The 25,876-nt window shown below is 38.3% G+C and overlaps 1 protein-coding gene across 1 annotated transcript; it reads right to left on the bottom strand.

Annotated features, from left to right (window-relative positions):
* Positions 1-8,577: 8,577 nt before the first annotated feature.
* On the bottom strand, positions 8,578-24,258 carry ca9 (carbonic anhydrase IX). The gene is made up of 12 exons (XM_036595212.1): positions 23,949-24,258; positions 14,988-15,020; positions 13,521-13,691; positions 12,797-12,939; positions 12,473-12,565; positions 12,282-12,348; positions 11,975-12,132; positions 11,610-11,736; positions 11,059-11,133; positions 10,131-10,145; positions 9,941-10,034; positions 8,578-9,015 (listed from the first exon to the last, which is right to left on the bottom strand). The coding sequence occupies exons 1-12, from the start codon at positions 24,244-24,246 to the stop codon at positions 8,955-8,957; spliced, it is 1,335 nt and encodes a 444-aa protein (XP_036451105.1). The 5' UTR covers positions 24,247-24,258; the 3' UTR covers positions 8,578-8,954.
* Between the last annotated feature and the right edge of the window lie 1,618 nt (positions 24,259-25,876).

The raw sequence follows: 25,876 nt of genomic DNA, 5'->3' as shown, positions 1-25,876 counted from the left end.
TGCTGGGATAGGCTCCAGCTCCAGCGTAGAAAATGTGTGTGTGTGTGTGTGTGTGTGTGTGTGTGTGTAAACAAAGTCATTCAGACTGGTTTGATGTGAAATGCTCTGTTGTAGAGAAAAATACAGAGTCAGAATTGGTCACAGTGTGAGTGATAGGAACCAGACGTCTGAAGTGTTTTAACACCATTAAAAGCTACTTTGCAAAAATGTATTACATGAAATAGTTTTGGTATTAAGCATTTTTTGCAAGGTGTTATATGGCAAAGTAGTACAGGAAGAAAAACTATTTTTTCTGACATCACTATTTTGCCATTAACATTACATATACACTATACTGTCAAAAGTATTCACTCACCCATCCAAATCATTGAATTCAAGTGTTCCAATCACTTCCATGGCCACAGGTGTATAAAACCAAGCACCTAGGCATGCAGACTGCTTCTACAAACATTTGTAAAAGAATGGGTCGCTCTCAGGAGCTCAGTGAATTCCAGCGTGGTACCGTGATAGGATGCCACCTGTCCAAGTCCAGTTGTAAAATTTCCTCACTACTAAATATTCCACAGTCAACTATCAGTGGTGGTATAACAAAGTGGAAGCGATTGGGAACACCAGCAACTCAGCCATGAAGTGGTAGGCCATGTAAAAGGACAGAGCGGGGTCAGCTGATGCTGAGGCGCATAGTGCACTGAGGTCGCCAACTTTCCGCAGAGTCAAACGCTACAGACCTCCAAACTTCATGTGGCCTACAGATTAGCTCAAGAACAGCGTAGAGAGCTTCATGGAATGGGTTTCCATGGCCGAGCAGCTGCATCTAAGCCTTACATCACCAAGTGCAATGCAAAGCGTCGACTCTAGAGCAGTGGAGACGTGTTCTCTGGAGTGACGAATCACAATTCTCCGTCTGGCAATCCGATGGATTAGTCTGGGTTTGGTGGTTGCTAGGAGAACGGTACCTGTCTGACTGCATTGTGCCAGGTGTAAAGTTTGGTGGAGGGGGGATTATGGTGTGGGGTTGTTTTTCAGGAGTTGGGCTCGGACCCTTGGTTCCAGTGAAAGGAACTCTTAATGCTTCAGCCGACCAAGAGATTTTGGACAATTTCATGCTCCCAACTTTGTGGGAACAGTTTGGGGACGGCCCTTTCCTATTCCAACATGACTGCGCACCAGTGCACAAAGCAAGGTCCATAAAGACATGGACGAGTGAGTTTGGTGTGGAAGAACTTGACTGTCCTGACCTCAACCCGATAGAACTCCTTTGGGATGAATTAGAGCGGAGACTGCGAGCCAGGCCTTCTCATCCAACATCAGTGTCTGACCTCACAAATGCGCTTCTGGAGGAATGGTCAAAAATTCCCATAAACACACTCCTAAACCTTGTGGAAAGCCTTCCCAGAAGAGTTGAAGCTGTTATAGCTGCAAAGGGTGGGCCGACATCATAATAAACCCTATGGATTAAGAATGGGATGTCACTCAAGCTCATAGGCGTATGAAGGCAGACGAGCGAATACTTTTGGTAATATAGTGTACATCTCAGAAGACGTGTTGGTTTACTGGTGGTTTTGAATAGTAATAAAATGATTATATTTGTGTTGCAGACATCATCACCTCTGGTTCCTATCACCACCACTGTAAGGAAATCTGAGTCAGAAAGTTTCTCTGTAGAGCACCATTTCACATCAAACCACTCTGAAAACTCAATGTTTGAATTATGCAGAAATTCTGAAAAATCAGTGTAATTTCCCTTTAACTTTCATAAATAGGTGTGTGTCATTAGAACAATATATGACGTGAATAATAAACAACTTCTCATGGAAAATGTAACATGTCTGGGTATAATGACTGGCTGAGAGTGTGTAGCTGGTTGTTGGCAAAATAAGGGTGAGATGCTTATGAGCGGATGTGCTCTGATTGGTGGAAACAAAGTTGGCCGTCATCTTTTATGTTAAGCAGCAGTCAGTGCTCTTTTCTCTATGACTTCCATATTGCTGGTTAAACTGAAGTGAGTTCAATCCAGAAATAACTTGTATTTGCCTGCTGTGATTCACTCTCTCTCTCTCACACACACACACACACTGGATCATGTTTCACAGACCTGTCTCTGACCTTGACTATGAGCAAGAAGCGATGCAGTCAGCATTTCTACTTGGGTGGTGTAGATGCTTTTATTTGTCAGAGGAATTTCACACTTTACCACACATTTATCTGTACCACTGTTGATTATATTAGTAATTCAGTAATCTACTAAATTTATTGAGCAGTAATCAAGTAAGTTTTTTTAAAGAACAACATGAAATTGGGATTAAATACACATTAACATTTTGTGTAGTGCCTTTTAAAGACTACAGAACTGGTACTGTTACTATTACATTTATTTGACATGTAGAGAATGTGATCTAACAAAGGCAAAAATTCAGAGATTTTTGTTCAGTTTGTGTCACAAACTAGATTTTTGAACAAGAAAACACATGATCGGGAAAGTAAACATTGTTTTCCAGAATTCTTCGAAAAAATAGCTGAATACTGAATATACTGCTCTAAATTAAAAGTAATGTGTTCAGAATACATTTGGAATGCATATTAATAAGGCAGATGGAAAAACTCTGCTGTTGAATTTTTATTTAATTCATGCTGTTCCTCAGTGTTACTGGTGGCAGTTTTGTTCATGAAGTTAAATGAAGTTACAAAATCTCAGCATTATTTTGGCTCTTATGGTCTGCTTCTGTCCACTGCTGATCCCATAATCCCACTGACGTCTCTTGAACTAAGCAAACAAGTATGTAGCTGTGAGTTTCAGTTAATGATGTATGCAACTTCCCACCAAATGCAGCACGAGTCCAGTACAATACTGATGCTAAGCAAATCATTCATGAACATGTCCACTACTGAGGAGAGTGTTCAGTTCAGTCATCATTCAAAAGAGCTCAGTAACACCAAGATTAATAACTGGCTCATCACATTGATTTATCAGTCTACTCAGGCTTTAGTAGAGCTCAGTAACACTGAGATTAATAACTGATCATCACATTGATTTGTCAGTCTACTCAGGCTTTAGTAGAGCTCAGTAACACTGAGATTAATAACTGATCATCACATTGATTTGTCAGTCTACTCAGGCTTTAGCAGGAAATTCAGTGTTTGTAAAGAAGCCATTTTAATGTTTAAAGCCGTTCTTTTTTAGAGAACGTCTTTACATGCTGTGTGCTGATTTTAAAAGAGTTCAAAAAAAGCATTGATGGTGTTTCTTTTAAAGATGGTATATAGTATTTAAATTTCATGGTTAAGCATTATAAAAGTATTCTTCTAAAAAATGTAAAATGTAACAGTAAACCAACATAATAAATGGATGCTCTTATGTTACTAACCAACAGATTATTGAAGATGAAATGACAACAGAGTCATTTGTCTAATTAGTGTATCCTTGACAACGACACCAGAAAAAACTCTTAAGAACACACTGTTTCTTGCTGCTAATTGCTTTTGGGAGGTGCTGTACAAAGACCATGATCACATAAAGTGATAGAATAAGATCACCGTACGGAATGAGTATTGTTTCAGGATGGGCAAACAAACAAAAAATTAGGTTTTATAACACTTACAAAAGACAAAGTTTATTTATTTTGGTCCTTTAAAACTACAGAATCCCAGCAGTTGTTGTTGTTGTTGTTGTTATGTTTAAGCCTCTTTGATTCCAAACACTGGACTGAGCTCCTGCAGTTCCTGTTTTGGGGCCTTAATTTCCTTTTGGCCCAGCGGAGGCTGCCAGATCAGATCAGAGGAAGGTAAACTTTGCCCCAGTTGTTTGCTATCTAAGTCCTCGATCTGAGTACTCAAGATGTCATTGTAATGATGAAAACAGAGTAAATGATCCCAACCGCTGTTTGTGACTGCTCTCACTCTAAACCACAGGCAACTTAAAGGGCTACTGTTCTTCAAGCTCCAGAGTCACTACAGTTTAGTGAGCATATATGCAAACAGTGTCTTCTGGACAAACCAATAAAAAGGCTGTGCAATAAATGCATTTACATTTGCTCTTTGAAATACATTTGTGAACGGTATAAAACAAATAACACCTATATTGGGTCTTTGATGTTCTTCTCTGCCCTGTCATTTCCTCTGTAAAGAAAAGGTCATTTTGTGGGTGCCGTGTTGGTGAGCTCCACAATGGACTCACTAAATCATGAGCATATGTCAAGCATGTTATTACACAGCAATGTTTAAAGTAAACACCTTGCAATTCACTTCGTAAGTAGTTTTTTGTCCTTGTTTGAAAGGATAATGCTAAAGTTTTGTATCATTTTGCAAAATGGAAGTTTCAGTGTTATGACAGCACCAAGCTAAAATGGTGTATTTTACATTTTATACCAACTCTCCAGCTTAAATGCAAACATTTGATGCTTGTATCAGAAACCTAAATAACATTCTTTCCTTTGAATGCTACTGTTTCGATGTTCATTCCTTTAGTAAAGACTTTAACTTAAGGCCTTTATAGTTTTATATGCCCAACTTACTTAGGTTTTTAATGTTTGTCATTACATTGTTCTGTCCGTCAAACACATCCATATGAAAAACAGCAGCTGTGACTCGGGCATGACATTGACCAAACATCAATCAACTTAAAAAATCTCTTTACAAAAAGTATTTAATACAAAAATAACATCATAAATGATTATTAGCATTATTAAAAAAGAAGAAAAGGAAAAAAAGGAAAAAGCATAAGTGACCATTTAGTGCTAACTTCAAAATGTGTCAGAAATATCAAGTTGTGTCAGACATATCGTGTTTATGAGATGAGCGCACATGAACGCCACCACAGTGGCATATTTACTAGTGGGAAACATATTTACTAGGGAATTTTTCAGTGAGCCCTGAGCAGAGGTGGCAGAAGTACACAAGTCCATTACTAAAAGCAAAAGTACTGGTAATCCAGTCAAAACAAATACTCAAGTAAAAGTTGAAGTGTGACTTAGATTTTCTAGACTTAGTACATGCTTATAAATGTACTTAAAGTAAAAAAGTAAAAGTATTTCTTTAAAAAATCATCTCATTCACTTTTTAAACAGGATATCTTTCTACTGAGAGTTAGAGGTTCACATCCATCAAACCGAGCTCCCAAACACATTTATATGTTACAAAAACAATTGTTTTACTTGACTTTTTACAGTTTTTGGAGTCAGACACACACATACACAAACCGTGCTAATGTCCTGCAGTGTCATTACATCCGGCTATGGGCTATTCCTAACAGCAATGCAGTCATCACTCTACATATTTCAACACCTCCACCCTGACACAAAACAACAGCAACCAATCAGAAAGCTGGATCACACAAACACAACCAGCACTGCAGCACACAACTTCTACACAGAAAAGACGGCAAAACTAGGTTAAAATAAGACATCTGAGATGTACAAAGCTAAACCTACAAAGTTAAAGATGTACAAACGTAAAACCTGATAATTATTGAAGCCAAAACACAGGTTACAGCCACAGCCTTTATCCACTGTTTAAGCTCAGTGGTTTAGGTTGGTTAACAAGCTGGAAAGGTATTTTTCCTCTGTTGTGTGCTCTGTTCACTCAATTAACACTTCATTAGAAACACCTGTACACCTACTCATTCATGCAATTATCAGCAAGTTGTGTGCCTGCAGTGCATCATATCATGGAGATATGGCCCAGCAGCTTCAGGTAATGTCCACATCAACCATCAGAATGGGGGAAAAAATATGATCTCAGTGACCATGGGATGATTGTTGGTGCCAGATTGGCTAGTTTGAGTATTTCTGTAACTGCTAATCTCCTGGGATTTCCACACACAACAGTCTCTAAAGTTTACTCAGAATGGTGCAATACAGGAAAAACATCCATTGAGCAGCAGTTCTGCACACGGAAATACCTTATTGATGAGAGAGGTCAACGCAGAATGGCCAGACTGTTGCTGACAGAAAGGCTACGGAAAGCCAGATAACAACAGCAGAAGACCACGTCAGCCAAGAACAGGAGGCTGAGGCTGCAGTGGACACAGACTCACCAAAACTAAACAGTTGAAGATTGGAAACAGCCTTGGTTGAATCTCCATTTCTGCTGAGGCACACAGATGGTAGGGTCAGAATTTGGTGCCAACAGCATGAATCCATGGACCCAACCTGCATTGTGTCAACCTGCAGTCCAGGCTGGTTGAGGTGGTGTAATTGTGTGGGAAATGTTTTCTTGGTACATTTTGGACCTGTTAATGATGATCAATCATCACTTGAATGCCACAGCCGATTTGAGTATTGTTCCTGACCATGTGCATCCCTTCATGGCCACAATTTACCAGCTTCTAATGGCTACTTCCAGCAGGATAATGCACCATCAGCATGAAAGTGTGCCTAAAAAATCTGCAGGGATTGTACGATGCAATCATGTCAATATGGACCAGAATCTTAAACGAATGTTTCCAACATCTTGTGTAATCCATGCCATGATAAATTAAGGGATCTAAAAGATTTCTAATAAAGGGCTCGGTGAATGAGTTTAGTAGTTAAATCTATAGTTTTTGTATTGTTTTCTGTATTGTATTGTTCTCTGATTAGATCCAAATGGTGCTGTCGCTCACCACTGACACTGGAGTCAGGTTGCCTGGGAGATACCACTGTCAATCATTTTGCATCTGACACGCCCAAACAATTCTGAACAGGCAGTAGCAGAGCTGGTTTATGAGGAGCCTGGCCACTTCCTATTTCCCTCGTTATATCAAAAACAGGACTGCAAAACAGCAGTCGTTCGCAAGCTAGTCCTCGATGAATGGGAGTAAATGAAACTCAACGGAAAGTTAAAATAGTTTCTAATCACTTATATCTTTCCTTTAATTTTAGAAAGTAGAAGGGTGTGTTTTACTAAAAAAGCAAAGAAAACTTACCTGTATATTTTTTCTTTCTTACAGCAAACGGCTTTTGGGCTGCAGAACGCTGGCATTACTGCTACTGAGTAGCACGGACATACATGAGGCGCCGTTTTGAGCTCCTATAACTCGAGTTTAAAACCTCTTAAAAATGTAACAGTGGTGTTAAAATGTTTTATGCTGTTCTGTGTCCAGGAAATGATTGTATTCTTTTACATTAAAAAGTTTAAGCAACTATGATTTTGCTCAAATGCTCCATCTTAACCCATTCATTTTGGACTCGCTCGGGAGCGCCCTCTAGCGTCTCCGGAAGACATTACAGAGCGGTAATTCTCCTCTCTACAAGTTCTCTGGCAGTAGCTCGGAATTTTTGGAGCATTTATCTACTATTATAAAACGGATAGTTCCGGTCCTGAAATCTGATTGGCTGAGCCGCGCTCGAAGCTGCTGTACGATCCGCCCACCTATGACCGCCTCACAGTGATTGAATTCTCTATAACTGCGCCACAGCATGAAAAATCCTTGTGCTGTCAATGGAATAATCTTTTAATCTAATGCTGCTCGCAAGAACCACCGAATGTACTGACTAAGTAAGAACCCGGTTTTTGTTTAAACTGAGCGGTCGGCACCTTATTTGCTTAACTAGAACTAGGCTGGTGAGCTAAGCTAACTAGCTAACAGGCTACAAGATTGTATCACTAATAGTATCATTAATATCACAGGCTTGAATTAAAGTACTTACGATATGATTCACTGTAAAATGGCAATATAAAACACTAAAGAATGTCACTGGAATGATTTACACGCTTCAAAAGTCTGTGCTTGTCAGAAGTAGCGTCAAACCCAGGTGAGTCCCAAACGGCTCCGTACTCCCTAAATAGTGCGCTAGCTATGTAACGTTAGGTCCAGAAATTTTCTAGCCTCTACAGCCAAATAGTACATCATTTATCGAGTATGGATGTTGTTAAATCCCAAATGACTATTTTTAACTATGTTATTCGCTTTTGGGGTGCATGGAACTGGTATTTAACTTCCTATGTAGTGCACTATGTAGGGAGCAGGGAGCCATTTGAGATTCAGCCCCAGTGAGAAGCGCGGCACCGTTGGATTGGTGCTAATACGACTCAGTGGTAATTTGATGACCAAAAAGTACTTTTAAAGCGAACGTTTTTGCATTAAACAGTGTTGTGTTATCACATGTTCACTGTTATACGACAGAAGTTAAAAAGTTCATGAAAAGACTGCATTAAACAGCGATGGGTGACCGAATGTCCTTTTTAAACGGTCCATGGTTGCTTGACATACCCCGAAGGAACTAACTAAGCTACATTTCTTGGCGGAATACTTGTTTATGTTGATTATTGTTAATAATAACAATTGCTTTCTAAAAAAAAAAATGTGTATTATTGCTTTATAATATGTCTATCTGTCCTTTACTATGTACATTACTAAAGTGTCATTCAAAATTGGAGCTACAGTCTTAAAAATAAAGCTTCCTAATTGTTCTTCGTTTGGAGGTAGTTAGTTCTAAGAAAAATCTTTAATTAGTGTGGATCCTTTACATTATATGGAGGTTCTTTCAACTTTAAAAGGTTCCTCACACTCACGTTTACTTTGCTCTCCTGCTATCGTAACATCATGAAAGACTGAAGCTTCTTTCAATTCCTCCACATATAAAACACAGAACACATATATTAGAAACACAGAAACATTTTTATTGAGAGATTTACATAATACATCGCTATTGGCAGATTAGTGATGTATGTGTGCGTTAATAAGCCAAATAACATGACCTGCAGTATAGATACATAAAAAAACTGTAAACACGAGACACAGTAGACAAAGTAGAACATCATCATAAATAGAAAGAACATGGTTAAGATCATGCCAACTTCAAGTGATCACCCAGAACAAAGCAGTTGTATTTACAGAAATTGTTGTGAAAGACTTCTTACTGCACAGTGAGAAAACATAGAAACCAACAATGATGGAAAACTGGGAGAAGAACTGTTCAACACCTCTAAAAATGTTCTGTAGTATAAATATACCTTTCACATTGCACATTTCATGTCTATACCTCTTCTTTGGTTCCTGGTTTATAAATCACATTTTGTCTGGTGTCTTTTTTGAGTCTGTGAAAAAGGACAAAGAGAAATGTGTGTTGAATTGTTAGCAGTGTTGTTTTACACAGATAGACTACTACAGCATGTCTATTATTAGTGTAAGGAGTGAGATAACTGACGAACAAATATGTTTTCCAGATAACACACAAAGATGAAGGTCGTTAAAATATTCTTAAGCAAACAAACTCTGGCGTAAGTTTGTTTTTTATGGTCATAAATAGCACTTATAAGTTATGGGACACTTGTTTTGAATTTATATCACTGATTGCCCAATTTCATTTAAATATACTGAGTATTAGTTTTATTATGTTATAAATGTAGGCCATCAGCGCTGTCATAACAAAACTTCATCTGTGAAACAGTAACTTTGCAAAAGAAGCGAAAGGGTCTTAACTTTAAAGGGACTTTTCTCACATTTATCTTGTATTCTATTTTTTTTTCCTCAAAGTCCCCTTAGAATATGTGGTTTATGTTTTAAAATGGTTCTAATTCATTTGATTTTTCATTCTCTCGTTATCCCTTACATTTAAAATGGATGTGGCTGTTAATGTGCCTTCAACACTGGTATATGTAAATAAGCTCTGTTCTTGGTTGTCCTGTATTGTGCCTCATTCAAAAGCACTCAGAGGTGAAACACTCCTTATAACTTCAGCAGTGAATTCAAAACAGGCTGTTTCCATATATGGCCTGGGAAATGAATTTTATGCTTTGAAATTGTATCTTTTAAACTCCTTTATTTAAGTAAAGCGAAGGAATTTTGTTTTTTCATGATATGGACCCGTTAACATAACAGTTTTTGGTAATATAACTTATACATATAATAATATGATATAGTATATCGTGTACTTATGTACTTAGTGCTACTACTAATAATATATATTTCACGTTCTATAACATAGTGATCAGTAGTAGAACAAAAACGTGCATTACATACTTTGAGTGTTTTTTCCTCTGCTGATAAGCGTACGTGGAGAAAACCAGCAAAGTCACAGCAAATAAGGCTCCAAAGGCAATGGCTAATATATCTCCTGTGGGTGGAAAGTCTCTATTAATAAACAAAACCTGATCATGACATAACATAAAACATATTCAGATAAAAACATAAAGTTATGAGTCTCTCATACCTCTGGACAGACCACCTACAGAGAGAAACAAGAACAACAGGTTTATTAATAAATATCAAGTTATGTAAAAATGCCCTAAAATGCCTGATAATAAACAATTTGAGTCAGTAGATTTGGTGATTTGGTAATATTTTCATGACACATTTTTGACAAATTCTTCACTTGTGGACTGCAGTCCAAATATTCAGAAGCTTAAAAAAAGCCTATTTGGCCCACACCGTTATGTCGAAAGTAATAACTGATTAATTTGAGCAGTGTTGTGATGGAGCTTAACTGTTCTCAGCAGATAATCCATTTTAGTGCTCTGTGCTTGTAATTGCAGATGTGTGTCAGAACGTATTGATTCATCAGGCTGCTCATCCAGAATGACCATAACAGTGGATCTTGTATAGTAAGTAGAGATCCACGTTCTTTTGTTGACCTTTCATTTTGTGTTGACCCTTCCTTCAGTGAGTAACAGTGCTGAATGGACAGGGCGGCCTGTTCAGATTTTACTACAACCTGCTCTCTGCCCATCATGTGAACTTGGCATGCTTTCTGTGACGTCAGTGTAGGTTAACTAGGTCAATGTTTCCCAATCCTGCTTCTAAGGCTAATGAGACCTGAGTTATAGCTTAATAAAAGATATTATATTATTGTTGTTGTAATAACACTAATAATAATAATAATATGATTGTGATTGCTGTTGTTGTACTTATGATTAACAAACATCAAATTTTTAGTCACCCAAGGTCACTGCACACTTTAATACACACTGGCTGTTTATTTGCTGAATTTAACATTTTGAAGTAAAATTAAAACACTAAAATGTGCAGAAAAATGCCATATTTAAGTTTGTTCCCTGTAGAGGACGTGATAACATATGGTTATATGGCCACACTCTGCTGTCACTCTAAATTATATAAAATTACAGCACACAGATGCTTACCAAATGCTCTACTTGCTCCACTTGCTCCTGATCTTTCGAAGGTTTCTGTCTCTAATGGCACATCAGCGATCCGATCTGTAAGGGTGAAATTGTAAATAAACTCACACAAATAATAAATGAATGCCACCATAAAATGTTTCAGCACAGTTGATATTTGGCTGTCCTCTTTTGAAAGGAACACAAAGCCAGGTGTTCTCAGAAAACCTGCGCATTTCCTCTGAACACTGTGAACTATACAAAGTGCTTGTTTGTTTACAGAGATAAGCAGTTTACTTTGGAGTGAGAGGACACTGCAAAATGTTTAGTCAATGTCATTTTATGTGCACTAAAATAACTCTAAGTGCCAGTAACACAAGTATGTTTGCATTATGAAAGATAACTTTTAAAAGCTTTTAAAAGCTGTTGCCTGTGGCATGAGGTTGAGAAATTGGATTACCAAGTTGTAAGAGGATAATTACTCCAAATGAACAACAATACTCTAATTATTTATGGATTATTCTCAATTTGTTGGTGTTACTGAATAATTACAGAGATTATTATGATGTACTCACTGTCCACACTGGCCGAACTGCTGAAAGAGGACAGGACTAGTCTTCCATGGAGAAGCTGTGGAGCTCTGAAGTTTTTGGACAGGTGCTGGTTTTGACCTGCTTTCAGGGTGTTCTCCAGGGCGGCTAGCTGGTGAAGAAAGCAGCAACATATTTTTGTAACACTATAATACCAAACACTATACGAAACAGAAGACAAATAAATATAATGTACGCCACAGGCCTTTGCACTACAAAGTATCGAAACACATAGTAAACAACAAAAAACAGGGACTCTTTTCATGCCATACAAAAAGTACGTCATCGTAGTACTGAATGACCTATTAAAAAACTTTTTTCTTTTTTTTTTTTAAAGGGAGAGAACCAACCTGTTTCCTTGATACTGTGATTGTGTCATTGAACATGGTCCAGTTGACAGTCTGGAAGCAGGGTGGAGTAGTCAGAGACCCATTGTACCTATAGAACCTCTCCAGATTGTTTGGTAGAAGGTGACGGACATTAAAACCTGGGATCTGTGTGTTTGACTCTGAAAGGGGGACCCATAAAATCAAATGTACAAATTTCAGAAGCTGTAGCCAATATCTCCAAATATGACAATTCTGAATGTGAAGAGGCCTAAAATCTCTGGGCTTTTCATATTGTGGTCTACGTGGGTGATCATTTGTGAATATTTACCTTCTATGCTGACATCTGTGAGTGCAGACAGGATTTTTTCATAGTTTTCATTCTCATGAAGACCAATCTGGAGTGGAAGGTTCACAGACATTAGGTAAACAATTCACATGTAATTTTATAAAACATCATTTAATTTTTTTCTTTGCTGTTCTGTTTTTTCTGATAAAGGTCTGATAAAGTGCACAGCTTACGCCAATAAAGCCTCCTAATACAGCAAGTCCGTCTGGTTTGTTTGCAGCCTCTGACATGCTGGCGTATTTTGAGTTATAATGAACCACATGGATCTTGAAAGAAGAAAAAAACAAACATCACAATAGTATTTTTGCTATGTTGTATTACAGTGAACATGTTTAGTCCTGTACAGGCTCAAGGTCAACACAGCGAGTGTAAACATGGCTTAATTGAGTGTAAATGAACAGCAATGATGTTTTTTTGTCAAGATCCCATTATTTATAGAGCGCAGCAACATGTTCCAAGAGTGGACATTATAAACAGTGATACTGGCTCTTCCTCACCTCAGCAGGGAAGTGAACATTATCTATGGTGTGTTCTGAGCCAGGGACCGCTATGGTCCCCCAGTGGAAGTGAAGCTGAGCAGCCAGGTAGACTTCATCAAATCCTTTTACTATGCGCATGGTGTTGGGCAAAGCCAGAAGCACTAAACGGTGCAAAAATAAGAAACAAAAGCCATGAATAACACTTACTGTGGATGCTTTTATCAAGAGTGTCTCAACCATTTTCATTATTCACTGGTTTGGAAATGCAACTGGCCACCAGCTTAGATAATATTTATACATCTAGATTGCATAGCATTAATCATTTCTGACCCTAGCCATCTACTTTCCACAACTTTGAGCAAACCCTACGTCAGAGTTCTTTTACTATGCGGACCTTGAATCAAGTTTGTGGTCCTGGATTTTGTAATCACTGCTAGTTAGGTGAACTATTGATGTACTAGATTGGCCATCTAGTGTCATGTCTAGCAGTGATTACAAAATCCAGAACCAGAAACTAGATACAAGGTCTGGATTTTGACCTCTGCCCTATAGTGACAACTATGTTTACACTGAATTGTTTTAAGCTGTTGTGCTTTTTTGTTGTACCTGTATTGCCAAATTTGTACTGGAACACTGTTTACCCAAACAGTAAGTTTCCATCTACTTCTATATCATAATGACCACCTTACCAAACAGCACATTCAGGGCTGAAAGGCCTGAGCTGAAAAAACAACCAGCTTACGTGTGTGTCCGTTGTTTAGCAGTGTCAGATGAGGGCTGCCTGTGAGGTCATAACCATCCAGCTCTATCAGAGGCAGGCTGGGATCATAGATGGCCTTGCTGGTCTCAATGTCAATCGGAGACTGAGATTTTCCACTGCAGTCTTGGAAAGTGGACATCCATGCTTCTTGATCTGAGAGAGAAGATGGAAACTGTTGACACAGTAATTGCCCTTTGGGTGTCATTGAGTTAATTATAAAACATTCACATAACCTACTAAGGTCACTGATGTCAAACGTGTCAGAAGTCAAAGAGGTCAAGTTATTTAGTTATTTAGTAAAACATGACTAACCTTATGCAAATCCAAGACACAGTCCCAATTCGAAAGCTGCCGTAACTAATAATGACGCTTATCTCATCATTATGCAATAAGTTGTATTGTACACCACAATAAAAGATTGCCAAGCTACTATCATTAGTTATGAACTATCACGTTATCAAGACGTAAGAGGCGCTATCAAATATAATGCTATCTAATTTATTTGATGCCTAATGGAAAACTACTTTCACGGTCAGTCGTATCTCTGACTTTGAGCTTTAATGTCAGTGTGTATCGACCAGAACAGACGTCAAGGCTCTGTGTCGTACTTGACCGTGGAGCTCAGCAAATAATCTACACCACCTTAAAGTCTTATCTCTGGACCAAATACAATTGTGGATCAAATGATGTCACAATCTTGCAACCTTGAAGCCCTGGTTAATAAGTCAGCAGGGAAGGGCACAGGAAGTTCTTTTCCTGATTAGGTGATCATTCAGGTTTGGGTTATCATTCTGGTCTGAAGTCTTGTTCAGCAGAGGAACCCAATCCTGTTCTCAAGAACCACCAGTCCATGGTGAAGAACCTCAGTCCATATTCTGTTCTTCTTATGTCCTAGCACGCATGGGATATATTTCACAAAGCAAGATTTTGTGGTTGCCAAAGTAACTTAAACTCAAACTCAAGCCTGACCAATAGGAGACGAGCCAAGGGACATTTCGATTGCACAATCCTACCTTTGGGCTTAAGTGCTGCACCTACATAAAAAATTCTGCTTTGTGAAATACTCAAACAGTGGAATAATACTGGTGCTGCAGGTGGGGCAAACGCACTGGGGCCCATGGTATGCAACGTTACATGTTTTTAGACTTATGGGCAGCTATTTCAACAATTAGCCTACATTAGAACCTGTTTGAATCATAGTAGAAGCAGATATACATGCACATTACTTTGTTTTTATAATTTTTGTTTTTGCACATGGGGCTGTAAGACTCTAGTTGAGTCTTTTAGGTTAGGTTGTGTTAGGTTATGAGCGTTCTTCAATCATATGGTCTGTCTAGGGGTCCTAGAGGACTGGGTTGAGGATTTCTTTTCTATAGGCACCTCTTTAAAAAGCTAAAACTACATGTAGGTATGTTCAATATTGAGGCAGGTCATGTATCATTTACTCACCATGATAGCCCCAGTGATGATCATGGGAGGAACCTGTGAGGAAAGAGAATAAAGGCTTAATTGGGCTCACAAGTGTGACAGTGTTCCAGAGTTCAAGATGTTATCTCTGAGAAGCTTGATTATGTTTTCTAACAATAGCACCTACATGACAGTTCATAATTTGCTTATGTAGGTCATGTTGGTGAAGACATTGTTTGGTAAGTGGTACTAAAAAGCCAAACCAGCTACACATTTTGCCATCTGTGATTCATAACCAAAGCTGGGTTGATAAGTGTATACTCCATGCTCAATTATGAGTGGTTGAGTTGGAATAAACAAGTATCAGGTCTAAAAACTACTCAAGCACAGAGTTGCCTAGAACTGCAGTGGCTTTTCTTGCATCCAGCACCTATCAGAACAGAAAATGAAGTTTTTTTGTTCTCTTTTTTCGATCCTTTTGATGTAAAATAAAAAGCTAAAGCTCAAAAATCAGAGATGTAAGCAACAGTAAAGTAACCTAGGTGCTGGACCAACAGAACAGAATGATCTCAGAACTAGACACAGATAAATAACACCTTTTCTCACAAATATACTCTACTCTGAATGTGAATAATATTGCCTTCATTTACTGAACTTCCAGTCAAAACAGTCATTAAGTACAACATATTTCTGAGGAAATTAGATATAAAATAATTAAGTTTCATAAGAAAGGGGAAAGTCAAAGGAAAGTGAAATATCCAAGAGTTTCCAAAACTAAAGATAAAAAATGATAAAATACACAGAAAATCAGACTCCTAACAACCACACAAAACCTGGCAGACCACCGAAACTGGTGATAAACAGTACTTAAACAGTACTTAACGCTTTTGTCTTTGAGAGAGAGGAGAAAGCCAAGCTCCACTATTGCTTCAGATCTGTCCATCTGTCCAACCTTCCACTGTGAGAAGACAACTCAGTGCTATGAGTCTAAAAGGATGTGTAGCTGTTACTGCAAAAAGGAAATGGACAAAAAAGAAAATCTGCTAATCAAGCAAAGAAGAAGCTGATATTCTCAGAACAATGAACTGACCACCTCAGAGTCCAGACCTCTACATCACTGAATGCGTTTAGGATCACTTGGATGGTGAGAAGCAAAAAATACAACCAACTTCTATGACTGAACTTTGAAGGTGTCAAAAAATATCCCCAGGATTTCTTAGAAAAACTGAAACAAGTCCCCTGAAAAGAATGGAAGCTGTAATATAGGCAAAGACATTAAAATTGAACAAATATTTAGTTGTTGTGGCTTCTGTTAAATATGTATTTTCTGCTCTTTTCCTTATGCTGAAAAAAATTAATAATTTGTACTTCATGGCCTTTTTGACTGGAATTTAAATGCAGAATGGTCTCTGACTTTTGCAAAGTACTGTGTATATTTCTATTTATAAGACAAGTGCAATGCAAAAAGACTGTAATGACAGCCTATTATAATGTAAAGGGTACATTTTCAGCCACAGTAATGGCTGAAACCTATTCATTGTGAATCCAAAGCCAAGTAGGCTATCGATTACAGAGAATCAGATCAGAGCAGGTCTTGTTGCATTTTCATGGGGTTGAGGGGTCCCAGCATTTCAGCATGAGGAGTGCTCAGGGGGAACATATTCTCTGCTCTCTCACATCAGCACACTAATACAATCCCTCCTTCATCCGGTCAGGTGAATGCAGGCATTATGCTTCTGAAGCTAAGTCCCATGTGGAGCCTCAGTTAGAAAGGTTTGGCAGCTTAATGACGGCCACCGGGCCTCCAGGCAGCGACTTTACTCAAGACTCCTTATCATTGTTAGCTTCCATGGTCGCGTGTACTAAAGTTACAGAACCAGCCATTTAGCCTGGTGCTTAGGAATCACAAGAGGTGGGGGATGAATGTGGTAAATGGCGAAAAGTTTCTTTTACTGTCTGTCTGGAGTCCGAGGGAAACATCCTGTAACCTATAATAACTTTCTGCAGTTTATTAGCATTTAACCAAAATAGTGAATCTGTGAATCTAAATGTTTAGGCTTTAAACACTTTTCTATACTTTTTAACCACTTCATAGTGTTAGCTGATCTGTTATCCTGTTTGAGAACAAATCTGTGAAAGCTTGGCTGTTACATAAAATAAAAATCTACATGTGATTAACAGAGGAGGTAGCAGACTGTTTCACAGAAACTGATGGGCCTTCACTGTAAGTCCACATGTTCAGGCTTCAAACATGTCTTTTTTCACTTTTCAACCCCTTAAGCTGGCTTTACATGTTACATTTCTCATGCAACTAGTTGCATTTTGTGAGATTGCAAACATGCTGCAACATAAGTTTCGTGCAACTAACAGTTACACAAGACAAAAACAAAGTTTCACGAAACATATTCACACCAGTTACTCACACCAGATTTTTAAAATATGAGCTGCCAAATTAGCACCTCATATTTTTTTAATACACCCTACTGTTCTTACTATAAAGTCTATGTGGTGAAGTTTAGGCTACATATCTAGAAGCATGGAAAATTCATTAGGGAGCACATATCTGTCTCCTCGACTTTAATCATTTTTGTTATTTGAATCCCAAATTAATCTGATCTTTGTGTAAAATTATGGTGCATCAAGAGAGGAGAACATAAATAATCTAGCAATGTAAATCATGTTAAAAGCAGGCTAAACACTGTGCAAGCAGCTGTTTGAACACCTGTAAACTGGCTAGTTAGCACAGCTGGTTACAGAAACATTAGCTCAGAGAAACTCATTTATTGTCATGGTTCAGGAAACTGACAAAATGTTTCATGAAGTCAATCAGGAGGATCTCCTTTTCAATTGTCCAATAACAGTTTTATTTTCTTGTCGACTGGCCGAGTGAAACCAATCACTTAAAATGGTGACATTTGATATGATCATGTGACACATTATCAGTGTTTTGGCTGTTTCATGAAACTCTTTCCACATAGCTGAGATGCTTGCAACTCTTGCAAGTTTTAAGGACGGTTTACATTATGCAAAGTACAATTTAGTTTCATGTAGGTTTCAAGCAACTAAAGTTCCGTCTAAGCGTTGGCCCAAATATCAGGAGGTTGCAAGTTCGAGTCCATGATAACACAATTGTCTCTCTCTGGGTGGGTAGGATGACATGCCTCCAGCCATTACCCAGTGCAATGCTAGCCAGTACAGGCTTGTGTTAGCTGATGTAACAGAACTGGCAGTTAGCATGTGCTAGTTCTCACCCTCCTAGCTGTTGTAGTATTGTATAGGGAGAACAAGCTAATGAGTGGAATTGAACATGAATAAACTGGGGAGAAAAGTGGGGAAAAAAGATTAATAACTGAACAATAAGCATGTGGGTCAAAAGGTTAAAGGCATTACAGTGTTTGAGCTGCTCCCAATTTTGAGAATAAACTGTGTAAAGCTTTTTTTTTAAAAAAAAACAAAAAAGAAGAAGCAGAACATTTACTAAAATGTGGAAGCGTAATACTCATCAGCATTTCTGTCTTTCTTAGAATATCTAGTGACGTGAAAGCTCAGAGGCTGTTCATTAGAAAGGAAGTAAGGCATTAGTTCTTAATTTGGCTGTGTGGTGGTCAGCTGATTTAGAGCTAATCGGGATTTTTATGGTAGGTTACATACATTTTCATTAAGGTCAATCTCATTGTAAGTCTCATTGTTTTGGTACATTACAACAGGCCTGGGCCTCATTTAGGGAACATTCAGATGCACAGATTTGATCTTAAAATGATCATATGTAAAAATTAGCATTTAAGTTTCTAAGATTTCTGAAAAGCAAACTTGACGTGACAGTGTGCATAGATGAATACAAGTTTCCAACCTGATGTATGAACGGTAGTCAGAGTGCACTGCAAACCAACCATATGAAGATGCTGAAAACTTTTCTTAAGAATCAATTTGGAATATAATTCAAGTACATTTTAGAAATGAGGCCCCTGAATTCTGCTGTATGACAGTGAAACTGGAGGAGCATTAGTGAAAGAATGGATGCCAGGCAGTAATGTCTTATTCAGTACTCTACACTTTTGTGAATTAGAGATGTACATTTGACTAATATTGATATATAAGTACATAGGTTTTTGTGTTGGATGAGTAATGCAGGCTGCCCCTTCAGATGAGCTAATGAGCCATCAGAGCTAACACGGGTCATGTTGGATGCTGATGAGGACTCTTGTCTTCCACACAAGGTATCTTCTCCTCAGTGGACCATGAAATATATTTATAGAAATATATTTTCATTTTTTTACTGAACTTAGCTAACATCAGCAAGAGTAGTTAGCCTAGTTAGCGATACAGCTGCGCTTACTCTGCTTTCTCAGCTCTGTCCTTAACAACATGTCTTTGGCAATGAGCTCATGTTCAGGCGCTGGCGTTTTGGAGATGCAGCATATAACAAACCAATACCAGCAAAACTGATGGGTTTTCCTGAATTGTTAGCCTGTATATTTTCTCTGTCTTTATGATGAAACATCACAGATTCCCGAATAGTAATTTCAGTATTCGAATACTGGCACCTCAAGCGGTTAACGGAAAACTTGAGTACTCGTGCACGTCCATAATGTGAGTTAGCCTAAATCTAATTGTCAACTATGTAGATTAGAAATCCACCTCATCATGGTGAAACTTGTCATGACACTGAGCATGTAGGCTAATGTTGATTAATCTGAGGACACAGTAGCTTCACCAGTTTAACCAGTGAGTCCAGTTAAGCAAGTGGCATTACGCTTCTTTGGGTTTATAGGCTAGTTTTATTGAGAAACCATGAAAAAACCCAATTACTCTGCTCACGTAAATGCCATGAGGAAAGAGACTCCTTTAACTCAAGGGAGTTGTCCATTTCACAATGAGGAAGGTCATCTCATATTAGTCAGATAACTTTTACCATTTCAATCCCAGCAGCTGCGGTTAAAGGCAGTGTTTGAATTGGTAAGATGAGACAAAGATAGGGGGCTTCAGAGGTGGGACATACCTGTAACAAGTTACATGTACCCAGTTAAACGAATTTAAGTAACATATTTGATGGATTTACACTTCTCTAAATATGTTTAAATTATGTTTACTTGTTTACTCATTCTATGTTGTCCTCAATTTCATTGTAGTATTTCATGTGTAGTTCTTAACTCCTTTTTGGGGTTTAATTTCTGTTGGTTTTGTTGATTCAGCAGGTAGTTTTTTTAACCTGGTACTTTTGTATATCCTGCTCAAATTGTCAAAGGCTACTTTTACTTGTCATTTTTTTAACAAATTAATACTCTTACCAAAGTATGTGTAGCCACTATTTGCATGTCTGTCTCTGTTTGCTGTGGTGTAGTATTTTAATGTTTTATGTATTAGTTAAGTAATTTAAATAGCTACATTTAAGCATAGCTGTCTTTAATGCTTTCACAGACTATGCGCCACTTTGCACGTACAGACACATCTGCAGTGGAAAAAACTGCCATGTACGTGAGTGAGGCCAGATTTTCACATGCAGATGCCTCGACTGCCAGTTCCAGGATTCACAAAAAAAGAGTGCCAAGTCAGAAAATAGGCGTGGATGAAATCATTAAGAAGGAAGTCTAGTTTGGTCGTTAAAATACTTCAGAATTATGAGTAAGCATTTGTGCTTAGGCATTACTGTTCAAATGAGTCATTTTCCTCTAACAAGGCATAATGGTGCAGCGATCGAGTATAATCACTCATTGTAAGCCCTGGTTCAATACTGCACTGCTAGACGCACTACTACACCCTTAAGCAGATTCCTTTACAAGTTGCCATTTCAGGTTTCTACGGATTATATAAGCTACAGAGAGATTTATATATAAAAAAAAAGCTGGGTGTGAGCTGTTAGGAAATCCACTGTTCTAAATCCTTTCAGCCCCACAGTGTGGCACGTTCTTCATACTTGCAGGTCTCTTTTACAGAAATGGTTCTTTAAAGCAGTGGTTCTCAAACCGGACCTTCTAGGGGTCCCTGAGAACTGGTTTGAGAACCACCGCTTTAAAAAAAAACATTCACTGAATGGTTTATTAGGGAACCAAAAGTGGTCCTTCTGTGGAGTCTGAACTGTTCTGAATTGTTCTTTTTTTGGGGACAAACACTGTCACTGAGCAAAGTCACATCTTCAGAGGACATAACTGTACTGTATGTTCCATTGCAATTTTATTGCATTGACTCTATACACCCCATCTTGACTCCAGTTTTTTTTTTATTGTATTTTTGTATATGTGCACATTTGTTTCCCCTGTAAAGTGAATGTAGAGTTGCTGCGTCCTTTAAAGTACATCTCCATGTTTTACCTTTCAGGGTACATTAACATTGCTTGGACCCCATCTAAAATTACCCATACACTCTTTTTTCAGTGTCACTCCGAAGAACCTTTTTTGGCACCTTTAAGTCTAGAGGTTTAGAGACAACTCAAATGAGTCCTGAGAAACAGTAGGCTCTTGTTATTAGATGTTTCAACTAGTTCTTAATGGATTAATTCAGGGCTGAATTGGCAGTTATGAAGGAAACATTTGTTTGTTTGTTTGTTGGGTAATGTTTAACGTTGGCAGCATTTTTCTGTCAAAACCTTCTGGCTCAAAATAGCAAAAGAAATCCTTGTTCTCTGCTTATTTTTGCTTTTTTGCTGACGCAATGAAGTAATTCTAAACATGCTAAGGGGGGCTGGGGTGAGGAGGGGGGCTGGGGTGAGGAGGGGGGGGTGGGTTTCCAGGAAATTCTTCACTATAGCTGAGATTTCACATTAGTTTCCGGAATAATGTTTATATTTGTAATAACCTAGTGTATTTGCAAAATGGTTATGACTTTTTAAACTCTAATAACTACGTATATAGCACCTTTAATACATTAAACATCCTAAGACTTATATTTCAGTAACTATATGGACGACAGTGCAAACTGGCCATGCTACTCTTAAGTTATAGAAGTGTGTAATAGAAGTTTGGACACGCTGGCAGTTCCTGACCATGTAAGGGTTTAAAGCTCAAGTGCTTTATGAAGGAAAAAAAATTAAACAGCATACAAGAACAAAAGTAGTAAATAAGAAAGGAAATAAATAAATATTTGTCCAATAGTGGCTGCATTAATAAAGCCCATTCTCCATCCATCAGAGATCTTACAAATACTGCTCTTTCTCTTTGTACATTCAGCAAGATGTGGGATATATATAGCCAGAGTGTTAATAGGAAAGAAGCTGAGAAAAGTCTCCTTTTATGGTGTCATAGGACCGGCTGCTTTAATAAGCTTAACTTTTACAGGAGAAACAGTAAAAGTGGTCTCAGGTCAGCGTAAAAGGGCATCCTTCCACCATTAGTGAAAGATGGCACAATGCGTTTCCTGTGTGTTTTCCTGCTCCCCCTGGAGAGCAGTCACTCAGCCCGATGAGTCGCTCTCTACCTCCAGAGCGGCACGTACACCAAAAGTTTCCCACCCCAAAACCACCAGCAGCCATTACCATCACCAGCTCTTTCCTGGATGAGCTGGACAGCGCGCTGCTCTCTCATTCAACAGGCATCTGACTACAGTACTGAATTCCTGGCACGGCTCGAATGGAGCAGCATAAGACAGATGGCATCTAGTGCTGAGGAGCAGCAGAAAAACTTAACTGTTAAAATGTTTCGAAGCTTTCAAGTCGAATCAGGTTGGATCATTCTATTACATTTTTGTTTCCCTACTTTGTAAAGTGTGCACAGTGAAAAATGTGATGCATTCAGTTTACTTGATTTGATTCCACACGAATAAAATAGTTTGTATCCACATAGTTTTAGCCAGAAAGTAAGGAAATAAAGACAAAATGCTGTTGATATGTTCATGTGGAGATGAATACAAGTCAGAGACCACCCTTCATTTGTTTAATGTCCAGTCAAAATGGCCATACAAGTATGAGTTATTCATTTTTCAGCAGAAAACATATATTTAACAGAAATATACACAGCCTCACTGGCTACATGTAATATAAATATTTTCAGTATTTACTGTGTCCACGCTTTACCTTTATTACAGCTTCCATTCTTTTCAGGAGACTCGCTTTCAGTTTTTCAAAGAAATCTGTAGGGATATTTTTCCACACCTCCAAAGTTCAGTCTCAATCCAAATATTCCCAAACACATTCAATAAAGCTGAGGTCGGGACTCTGCAGCGGTCAGTCCATTGTTCTGAGAAAAAGCAGCAGCTTCTTTGTTTGTTTGCAGATTTTTTTCTTTTTTGTTTTTTTGACTTCTTGGCAGCTGCACGTCCTTTCAGACTCATAGCTTGAAAATGAGTCTTATTTTCTTTGTCTTTTAATATATTTTTCTCCAGTTTTGGAAACTCATGTTTTTTTCCTTATTTTCCTTGAACTTCCTCCTTCCTGATGCAAATTCATTACAATTAATAACTTAATAAACAATAAATGAAATAAATGAAGAGTGGTCTCTGATTTTTGCACAATACTGACTATAAATAGTATGTAAGGACGTCATACTGTCGACTGTAATTGCAGAAACAGTGATCATAACTGGCACAGCGAAGCTGGATTACCAGCAGGAAAAATAGTGATGCAATAGTAAAGCATGAATGAATCACTTTCTCATTACTTTCAAACTGTAAAGTGCTTGATTTGCCTTTTCCTCTGTTCACATTTGGACAGGGATGGAGCCTTAACCTGAAAAATCCCACCTCAGTCTTGGTAGACTAACTGAAAGCCCACTCAGACAGAAGCCGGCCGCTTTCCTCTGACTAATCGTCCCACACAGCAGTCCAGAAATCAGCCAAGTCATGTACATTTTACTCAGTAACATCTTCCTCATGTGAACTGCCTGCCTTACTAGAGCCTTCAGATTAACATTCAGAGGAGCTTAAGTAGATCTTATGAGCTCTTTAGTGTAAAAAAAAACCTAAATACCAAGAAAACTTTTATCCCCTGAAAGTTTTACACATTTTTCCTTTTTCCACATTTTCTCTACAAACTCATGCCAAAGCAGGAACTGCTCATTTGTATTTGTTACTCACTTCTGTCATGCTCCTCATCATCATGCTCACTGCTGCCGTCTTCCTCAGAGGAAGATGAAGGAACCTCTCCAGCTAGCACCTGATTCTGGGTGAGGAAGAGGATGATGAAGAGTTTTAGCAGCATGACTTCTGACTTCTGCTCGTCTCTGTTTAACAGCCGGTAAAAGTCTTCATACCCACACTCACACTCACACACACTCACACGTATATATACACACACACTCTTGGCTTTACTCAAACACTCGTCACCAGGGGGCGGAGCTTTAAAGGCCACACTAAAAAAAAAAGAAACAATCATGTTCACAAGGTATCCAGCACATCTCTACTCTAACTTTCTTTCACTTACACACACACATACACAATCTCTCTCTCTTTCTCTCTCTCTCTCTCTCTCTCTCTCTCTCTCACTCACTTTCACATACACACAATCTCTCAGTCTCTCTCACTCTCTCACTCACACACATACACACAATCACTCTCTCACACACACATACACACAATCTCTCTTTCTCACACACACACCTTTTCTTCTTCTCCCTCTGTCTCTCTTTCTCCTTTTCTGTCTTACACACACGCACACTCTGTCTCTCTCACACACACAATATCTCTCTCTCTCTCACACACACACACACACACACACACACAATCTGTCTCACACACACAGACAATCTCTCTCTCTCTCTGTTTCCCTCTTGATTTACAGTCGTGTGAAGACTGAATGAATTCTAATCTAATCAGTCAAACTTTCGTAACAGACACACCGACAGTGAGTGAAATTCAGGTCAGTGTGTGTAATCTGGGAGGGACTGAAGGTGCTGTTTGTTGTTAAAGTGGCCGTAAAGTCTCGTGTGTTTGATTACACAAACACTGGAACATGATCAGGGTAGAACGCAATACTGTTTAAGGGGTAATGTTTACCCTCGCTCACTGAGATTCAGAGGCATTTTAATGTAGCTGAAGGCTGATGTAGATTAAAAGTAATGGAACTGATAGACTGCTGTAATATTAGCCTCGCAGCTCTACAGCAAAATTAAAAAAACTTCAGACACTAAACATTTCTTAGTTCATCAAAAAATTGAGGGAAAACTGTTATTTTTCAGTGAACCATTCCTGTAACATTGATTTATTACATTTAAAAGTTCATGTATATTGATGTGTTTTGGGGGAATTTTGTCTACTTTATTTTTTCACTTTTTTTAGGGGCAAAAGAGTTGAAAATGGAGGTGTTTTTGCCCTTTGACCTTGAGCACAAAAAACAATATTCTCTGGATCTGGAGAAACAATGGACCACTCAGGCCACTCAGACTGTGGTACCGAATTCATCTTTGCCTTATTGTTTTTCTTGTTTTCTTTAATCCATTCAGAAGTCACATTAACACAGAGCTAATCATAGGTTTGCTGAGCAAAATGACCAATTTTCTTCATGAAATCATCAAATCCTTACAAAGCATTGCATAAACCTAAAGTAAACTCTTCTATCAAACAATACAACTTGCAATCAAGGCAGCGGGTCCCCAGGAGCAGCACCGCTTCACACCGTTATTCAGGAGACTCTCGTATTTTTTCTGTGAGATCAGTGTTCACAATCTGAAAATGCAAACAAATGCACCGATGAAGCACTAACATGTTAGTAAGAGAGGAGACATATGCTAAAAGCTTTCAGTGGAGATCAAGTGGAACCCAGTTTGGTTAAATGCATTTTAGCACACATTGAATGTTAAATATTCTCTCTCTTCTAGATTCACCTTCACAGTAGTTCTCCAACAGCTCATCTGACACTTAGCCTTTCCAGTATTCTACAGTGGTTTTCAACGCGTTATAAAAAGTTGTGTAGTAACTGTTTCGAAACTCTGAACAGACTAGTGTTCAATCAGAGAAGAAAGACTTAAATGATCGCGATAAAATAGACTACAGCCCGATTCTCGGTT

The sequence above is a fragment of the Colossoma macropomum genome, unplaced genomic scaffold (genome assembly GCF_904425465.1).
Source record: "Colossoma macropomum unplaced genomic scaffold, Colossoma_macropomum, whole genome shotgun sequence".
Taxonomy (NCBI): Eukaryota; Metazoa; Chordata; class Actinopteri; order Characiformes; family Serrasalmidae; genus Colossoma; species Colossoma macropomum.
This window is presented reverse-complemented; position numbering and strand designations above follow the sequence as displayed.